This window comes from Chaetura pelagica, unplaced genomic scaffold (genome assembly GCF_000747805.2).
Source record: "Chaetura pelagica isolate M959 unplaced genomic scaffold, ChaPel_1.0 scaffold485, whole genome shotgun sequence".
Classification (NCBI taxonomy): Eukaryota; Metazoa; Chordata; class Aves; order Apodiformes; family Apodidae; genus Chaetura; species Chaetura pelagica.
The window spans coordinates 426089-435049 of record NW_009953315.1 but is presented as its reverse complement, the minus strand read 5'-3'; the positions used below and the strand labels follow the sequence as shown (position 1 = coordinate 435049).

At 39.1% G+C, this 8961-nt stretch overlaps 1 protein-coding gene across 1 annotated transcript in view; it reads left to right on the top strand.

Annotated features, from left to right (window-relative positions):
- Positions 1–6553: 6553 nt before the first annotated feature.
- The window catches only part of KBTBD2 (kelch repeat and BTB (POZ) domain containing 2), a 6100-nt gene continuing 3692 nt past the window's right edge, over positions 6554–8961 (top strand). Inside the window, exon 1 of the mRNA XM_009998089.1 lies at positions 6554–6723. Within this exon, the coding sequence (XP_009996391.1) occupies positions 6554–6723 (170 nt within the window). The remainder of the gene's footprint in view (positions 6724–8961) is intronic.

Below are 8961 nucleotides of genomic sequence, written 5' to 3'. Positions count from 1 at the left end.
GCCGCCTTCCCGAGGGCTGGCGAGGAGCTTCTCAGGGAAGCAGGAATTGCAGCAGCCGAAGGACGGGGCGGCTCACCTGGGTGTCAGGAAGAGGGGGGGGAAAAAAACAAACCCCAAGCTGTTCCCTCTCTAAGGCTTTATCGCTGCTTCCCGCAGTACGGGAGGGACAGCGAGCTTGGGGCTGTCGCGGGGTGGGCAGCAGGGCTTCCACAGCGCGTTCCTCCTCTTGGAGGAGGAGGCTGGGGTGCTTGCAACTTCTGTGGGATTTTTTTAGGAGGTGCCTGAACGGGAAGGTACGACAGAGCCTTGCAGGAGAGCAGCACCGTAATGGCATTGCCGGCTCCTCTAATTGCCCGCCGTTCCTTGCCCCTGTGTCTACTTGTGTGTGTATGTACAGTATTAACACCTACAGTGAGTGAGGGTGGGATCCAGCGTTTGTATGTGGATTTGAAGAGTCAGTTTTCTTAGTGACCTCCTATAGATTAAAGATGTGCATAGTGTAGCTTTGAAGTTAGCCATCTGCGTGCCTTAAGATTTTTCCAGTATTTACTATTATTGCTGGTAAGAATAGTATAGGCACCTGCTGCCTCTGAAATAACTTCAGTTACGATTTAACCATGGATTAATGTTGTAGTTAGCACCTGCGTTTGTAGAGGTTGCCTTGCAAAGTGGCAGCTTGGACTGGCTACATGACTTTGTGATCGCAGGGAACCTAAAAGGCTGCATTCTGTTGTGAGCTCACCTAGGGCTGCATCTGCACGGATCTACACGCGAAGATGATGTGTCTAGGAGATCAGTGGAATACATGGTTAACTGGGTTCAGTTTATCATAAATGTGCTAGGAGAAATAGGTCGGTTTTAATAGGTGTGTAAATCCTGTAGTCTCATGAGCTCGGTGGTATAGGCATCAAGCCTCTTCCCTAATTATTTTGGTGAGTACAGGGGTCCTGCTGTACTCGGTGCTATGTAACTAGCATCTTGCAGGAACAGACCAAAGTGGAAGAAAAGATGTTGCAGATAATTCAGTTGTTGGTTTGTTTTTTTTTACTACATTTTGGACAGGTTGCTTGTTTGTTGGGTTTTTATTTTTGAGGCAGGGTTTTTTTTGTTTTGGTCATATGATTATGAAACAGACCAGAATTGATGCAAGTCCTAAAATTTTTCTTCCATAACTTAGTGGCTGTTTTATTTTGATAATAGAGCTTATGTATGTGAATAAGGTATCCATTGTAAGTCTCTTAACCTTTCAGCAACTAAATTGCAGTTATTATTAATCTAATTTCTTAAAGTAGAAATGCTTGAATTTATAGTTCAACATCATCATATCTCATAGTGAATATTTAAAGGAATGGTGTATACATGTCAACTGGAACTTAAGTTGTTAAGTAAACCAGACTAGCTTCATTAACACGCTAGAGTTCAGGAAAAAAAAATCAACAACACTTCTCTGTACACACGTGATACATGGCTGGATCTTACTGGAGACATCTGTGGCCCACTTTTTTTTGTTCAAAAGTTAATTTTCCAAAACAGGTCAAGTCTTTCCACAAAACAGAAATGCCCTTGGGGATGGAAACTACCTGTGTTCAGCCTTGAAGGCCAGTTGCCAAGTTGTTGGTTTATCTTGTGCTAATTTTATTTCTGAGCAGGTATTTCCTTTAGTGTATAACTTCCTTTAGGAGCAGAAAAACAGGAAAGAAACTGGTAATGAGGGGTGCATTGTGACCAAACATGTTAGCATGGAGTCTGACACTTACAGTCTCTAGCTTCTGTGTAGTTTCAGAAAGCTCACTTGCCTCCCAAGCATAATATGTATGGAAAATAGTACTAGTTTCCAAGTGAATAGTTATGTTCAAGATTATAACATTGCAGGAATAAATGAGTCCTTGTTTGTTTTGTTTTTTTGTGAAATTTCATGTTGCCTTATTAGAATCTTCTTGATGTCCTCAGTTTCTGGACTGCAGTGCTATCAAAGGCACCTTTGATGGCTTTAGAAGAGAGGAAAACTTTCAAGTCTGGAACTGCTTCATCAATTACCTATTTCATTTTTAGCTGCCAAGGATGCAAATTTGATACATTACTGAAGAATCTAGAGCTTCCAACTCCTTTTCCCCCTTTCCCTTCTTCCCTCTTTTCCTTCCGCTTTCCCTCCCTCCTTCCACGTTGGCTGGGTGTATTGATGTAAATAATTGATTTTAATTGTTTTTAGTCCTCATGTTCCCCCTTGTTGTTAGCTGGTATAATAATCTTGAAACCTGTGGATTTGTATATCCTTAGTAGTAACTAAGTATTAAAGTGCCTGAGTTTGGTACTTTCATTGCTACCTGGGAGGATTGCTATCACTACACACATGAATGCTTGGGTCGTTTTGCTTACAGTTGTTCAGTTCTTAATTCTGACACTTTATGATGTTAAAAATAGTGAATGACTCACTTCTTTCGACGTGTTTTTACTTGTGATTTGTATGAAGCTGCCCTTGGATGGAAATGGGATTTGGATTATAAGTGCACAAAAGTAGTATTTAAGGCTTTTTTTTATTAGTTAAAAGTAGATTAAACAAGCTGGATGTGCAGGGAAATAAGTGTTGGTTGTTGTTTTTTTCTTCTGAACATACAAGTTTAAAGTATCTTATACCTTTCCATACTAATTAAATTGGAAATAGTTAATATTCCCTGTTACACATTGAAATATAGTCTTAGCATGTCCATGTGTGTAGTGCAGTATGTATCTATGTTTATCAGGCTTCGCCTGACCTCAGAAGATAAACAGATTCAAGGAAGGCAATTAATATCCTGCTCATTAACATGTGTTGACTAATTTTTGGAATGATCTCATTCAGATCTGAAGTACATGAACAAGTGTTAAAGCCACCCCATTAAAATTGCGCAAGCTGAAAGGAGCAAGTACTTAAAACCAAACCCTCTTATCAACCTGTTACTTAATGTTGCTCTCCAGCTTGAAAGGGAGTTACTTTGGATCACCTGGTAGTTACTCACTTTAGTTTGCAATCCAGTACTGCTGTGGCCTTCCAGCGGTACCTACCAGTCCTGTTTTAGCTGACTTCCAAGAAGGTACCCAGAACAAAACAGTTGTTCCAGTGACATTACTAAGGGGATAAAGTCTTATTCAGGGGTTGTTTGTTGTCTACCTGAATTTTAGTTCAGGTTATTAAGCTAACTTCAGCTATATACCTCTTGGTGCACAAATCAGAAATGTTAACCATGGTGGTTATGACAACTTCAGGAGACTGTAGTGCATCCATGGGTATCTTTTCCAGCTCATAGTTTTCAAATTAACTGAGAGTCAGCTGTATGCTAGCCACACACAGTGCTGTGAGAGCAATGTTGGGACTGGGGAGGACTGAGCCTCTTACAGTTCCCCTTTGGCAAGTATGGAGCTTTGGGCAAACTGGTGCTTACTTCATTGCTTCAGTTTTTTAGCCTCTCAAATGAGGAGAGTATCTCCTTTAAAATTGTCTTGAACTCTTCAGAGAGTTGTGAGGCGGGTAGGTAGTCTTAGATGACTTTCCAGGCACAAAATTATGTTCCTACACTGTTTATCCTAATGTTTTGGAAATACTCGCTTTTCTTGGGCAAACGAAAATACAAATCATGGTATTTTTAGACCAGAAACTCAGAGACCTTTTGTGTGTTTATTGTTCTGAGGAGTATTTAGTATGTTTTCACTAGGAGGGGATGGGATGTGACTCCTGACTTTGTGGCAAATATAAAATTTGGTTCTTTAGAGAATGGTGGTGAAACACAGTTTGGATGTGGAAAACAGGAATACTGCACATTGCATGTTCCTATCATGTGCCTCTCTGGAGCACATCATGGGAATGAGATGGTTTCAGATCAGTTGTAAACCAAGAACTCCCGCTTTGTGAATTTACAGTTCAGAGGTGGTTCATATCACATAAATGTTCTGCAACAAGACTCCTGTCATCTCCTCAGTCTTTTCTGCTACTGAGGGTCATACTCAAATGTTCCAGCTATTTATAGTAATTAATTTCACAGTTTCAACTCATCTTCAGTTGAACAGACCTACCTTTTCAGTTATTGACTGTCAGCTGCATGCTGACAAAAATGTCTTTAATCTTACTAGCAGGTATATATCAATTTCTCCATGGGATCTTTGACTGGTTCTGTTACCTAGTGAATAAACCAGCACAGGATCTTTTACTGGTTCTGTTACCTAGTGAATAAACCAGCACAGACTAGCTTTATGTTTTTGGTTGTAGTTTTGTTCCACTGTTTCTGAAATTTTATATTCTTTAATATCACATCAGAAGAGGAAGTTATATCAATGACTACTACCAATGTTGTGCCTGAATGGAGCTTCATCCACTGGCTTGTATTGTTCTTGAAACTTTACTCCTAAGCCAGGAAAAACAATGCTGTAGAGAGACCTGGGATACCAGTAGAGCCATGAGCTATTTATTTCTGTGGGCCTAACACACTTAGGAGGCCTGCATGTAGCCATTTAAAGTTCAGTACAAAATCTGTAAATGGATTAAGTTGCATGTTAAGCTGTTACCAGATAGCCAGGATAGTAGTCAGTGATGCAGAGATAGGATGCATACTAATTTGGTGAAAAGAAGCTGGGACTTGAAGCAGAAGGTCATTGCTTTAGATAAGCAGTATCTTTGTGTGTCCTTGGTAGGCTTGTGGTTTAGTGACTTCAGCAGTTAACTGAACTTGAAACTTAAAGGTCTGAAGTTGACACTTAAGCTAATAGCTGTTATTATAGCAGACAGTAGTTTCTTCTTCTTCCTCCCCCAAATGTTAACACCTTTATGGGCTTTCATAACTAACTGGCTTCACTGAACAAACAGTGAACATTGGATTTTACTCTTTTGATTGTTTTGCAATTATACAACCAGTAAAAATGAAGAGTTTGAGATTCCTGTTTGTGTTTATTTCTTCACTGGAAAAGATCAGTGACACTATATTAGTAGTAATTAAAGTGGCATTAATTAAGCATATCTGTTTCAAGTGAGTGGGTGTTAAAAGACAGATGTCTTTGAACTGTTACATGAACTAGCATTTCTTTGCTCTTTTGTCATGGCTGGCAGGTATTGCTACAGCCATAACGTTACACTAAATTGGGTCTTTTTGTGTGGAATTTTAAAGTATGTCGTTTCAAGTAAGGTATATCTGCATTTACCATTTATCTTGAACTGTAATGACAGTGTTGTCCTAGACATTAGACAATCACATCCCTGGTTATTCCTTGATTTTTGGAATGTGAAAGAACAGTGCAAGATCTGGAAATACTTGGTGGTTGTGACAATAAAACCTCCATCATAAAAGACGCCAGAGTATCATAACTATCCCATTCTAAATTGTTTTTGTGTTCACGTGGAAGAAAAGATAAAACCTGAACCCATTTTTAATAGGAGGAGAAGAGTCCACACAAGAAAACAGACTTTGGTAGCATGTGGTCACTGTTTTATAACCCCTTCAAGTGTTTTGATCCTTGCTATTTCAGCATCCTTTTGTGCCTGTTGTCCCCTTATTTATGTTTTCTGCTGTCTACAGTGATCCTGTTTACTTGGCTGTAAGGAAATGACTCAAGGAAAAAATATGGAATGTGAAACATAAATCTCTTCTGCACAGAGAAGATGAAGCTTTGGGAATATAGGCTGATAGGGTTTTTTTAAGCCTTAGTTCTGTTTCTGCTTATTCTCTAGGAAAATGCCAGAAGTGGAAGATATGGGTTGAGTTTAGTTGGAAAATGACAGAATGTTGAAGAAACAGCATTTATGTTTTTAGTGGCCTGGTACTGGTAAGCTTTACATAAACAAAAACACAGGAGCAGGAAGAGTAGCTGCTTAATATGCAAATGAAAAAAATGTGGTTATCTTATCAATGCTCAGTGGGTAATTCTTGGAAGAGGAATTAAGTCTTCCTGAACCTCATTTTAACTCTCCAGTCTTAGGAGTTATGTTGACAAAACAAATAATCCTAATTCATGAAACTAGGCCTTGATGAGAATTAATGTACAAACTCTTCTGCTTTTCATTTCAGTACTTTTTTGGTTGTTCTTCCTCATTTTTTTCCTCAAAAAACTTTTTGTGCAAGTAATTAAGTACTAATTTAGAAGTAAGTTTCTTAGACAATTATTTTAAGGGGTAACTGTGAAAGGGTTTTGAAAAAGTGATAATGTGTAAATTAATTATATTTTCCTGTTTTCAGTCACTGAAGTGCAGCCACTGATCACGAGATGTTACCACGAAACCTACCTCAGGCTTCGCTTTTGCTCATTCATTTCCTGCATCATAGATCTCAACAGAGGCTCTGCAGATGCTCTTGAAAGTCTCTGAACAGATTGTGACATCAAGTCAAAGCATGATGACCTAATAGTAGGTCAAAGTCTGAAATACTGATTCAGCAGTCCAAGATAAGACTGCCTTTTTTATCAGTATCACTTCTGAAGGCTACAGACCTGCTGTTTCCTCCCTGGTTACTTCAGAAACGTTCAACTGACCTTTCTCTGGCAAAAAGATCTTGACTTTTCTCTCTGGTCCTGGAAATATTAATGGAATACAGTCATGTCTACCCAGGATGAGAGGCAGATAAATACCGAGTATGCTGTGTCCTTGCTGGAGCAGTTAAAATTCTTTTATGAACAGCAGTTGCTAACTGATATAGTGTTGATTGTTGAGGGCACTGAATTTCCCTGCCATAAGATGGTTCTTGCAACATGCAGCTCATATTTCAGGTGAGTATTCAAAGCAGGATCTGTTAATTCTAGAAAATTTGAGATGCCTGTTTTTCAGTGTAATATTACTTAATTGATTAACAGAGGATTGCTGTTCAACTCCATGGCTTTCTTTTCTGAATCATCTGGTTTTCTGTGTTGAGCAAAAAGTCAGATGTTCTGCTCTTGCCTGAGTCTTGCTTCAATGCAACAGGGTTTTTTTGTGTGTATGGTGTTTTCTGATTTGTTTTTTTTGGGGGGTGGTGGTGATGGGTGTTTCGTGGTTTGTTGGTTTTGGGTGTTTTTTTCCACTGAGATGTTGCTGTAATTTTTAATACAGTAACTCCTGCTTCCCAGCTGTCTGGGTTTTTTTGACTTTTCAAAAGTTTTTGTAAAATACATCAAGTAAGATATGTCAAGTGTTACAGCTTTTTGCAGATACCTTCCTAGTAAGTTCTAGAAGATGAGGCACCCTGAATTTTCTGTAGTGATTAATCGTTTTTTTGTCAGCAACACAAGATAATCAGACTGCCTGTCGGGAAAGTATTTGGAAATTTCAAACTAGTCTTGGTGACATCCATGCATATTTTACCTTCCTCATGTATTGAGGAGGGATTATAACTTTTCTTTCCTGTTTAATCAGGGGAAAGTTTGCAAATTCTGTTTTCTTGTTGAGATGGGATCACTATGCATAACATTTCTGAAATGTTTTCTGCATTTTGTCTGCTTTCTTGAATAGAATAGAGAATAACTTCTAAAGCAGGGAAGTACTTGAGGGTTAATTTATTACTTTCACCTAAGTTTTTGTTGCTGCTGGTTTTTTGTGTTAATTTTTTCATATAATAAGTCTGGTTCAATTTTTAGTAACAATTTTTTTGCGATCACTAGACAATGATTATTGCTATTGGCCTTCTATAAATGATAACAGTTCCAAGTCTTTAAAAAGAAAATGGGCACTGGCACTGTGGCCAGATTGAATGTGGGTGGCTGACCATGGAAGCTGTCATGAGTCCATACAGTGTGCTGCATTAGAATATGCAGTCAGATCTTATATTCATGTGTGTTTGTTTATTATTTATGGATTGAGGTTTTGGCACGGGTTAAAAGAAATCAAGCTTGTGGTTTTGTCATGTTCTGTTCTTCTTCTCTACTTTGGTTTACAGAAAGATGCTCAGCTTCCTAAACTTGGCTTGATTATGAAAAATTTATAGTCCTGGAGGAGGCTGTAGGGAGAAGGCAAGGACAGGAAAGCATCTCTTGGCATGATCCAGCCATTGCGTACAACCTGCAGTCAGCTTACCTCCTTTCTGTCTTTATGCTTGGACACTGTGCTGCAGCAGCCCAGCCCCAGCTCAGGCTGCTCAGCAGTGTGTAAGCATGAACTAGAGCCAGATTCTCCCAACAGCTACCTCTTCCTTTCTATGGAAAGGCATCTCTCCTGGCACTCGTACTGTCTTGCTTACCTTTTAGAAGCTGCATGGCGAGTTGATACTCACTTGGCCAGTCAGTGATCCCTCCTGAAATGCAGTTGCCCTGAGTTAAGTAGCTTAGCAGAAGACTGAAAGATGGTCGTAGGGCAGGGGAGAATGATGGTGGGGCACTGTCTTTATATGAGATGCTTCTTGAAATGGCTTTGATTAGGGATTGAATCACTGTGTCCCCTTCACCTCGGCAGCTGGATTGCAGGGTGCACCCCCTGCCCCTTCTAACTCCTCTCATATCTGGCTTCCTAAAATGCCTCAAATAAATATAAAGAGCCTAGAGCTGAATTTTCAATACAGCCATAAATTCCAAACCTGAATTAGTATAAAGCTCTTAAAATCAATGTTCCTTATTTTAAGAAAATTGGCAATACCTGGTTTAACAGTATGAGAATCCAGTTAGTTCTTAGCTGTGTTGCAACTATAAAACCAGAATAGGCAGTAGGTATGTAAGGCATTATGGAAACGATAACCTCTTTTTTTCTTTTAAATTGCCTTTTTAATTTTTCAGGAAGCTGTAATGGAAATACTGAAGACTTTTTTTTTTTTTTCCCAGACCAAATTGGATAGTCGATTTTTGTCTATGAACTGGTTTAGTGCCTATCATGATAAATAGTATATAAGGAATACTTTGTGGAGTGCTAGTGTTTGCACCTTTTTCTGAGCTTTCTCCTCCTCCCAGATGAGCATGCCTTTTGATATGACTTAGCTCAGTTCATGGCATCAATCTACTGCTTTTGTTAAAGACTCTAAAATGTTGCCTGCATGTGGTTCAGCA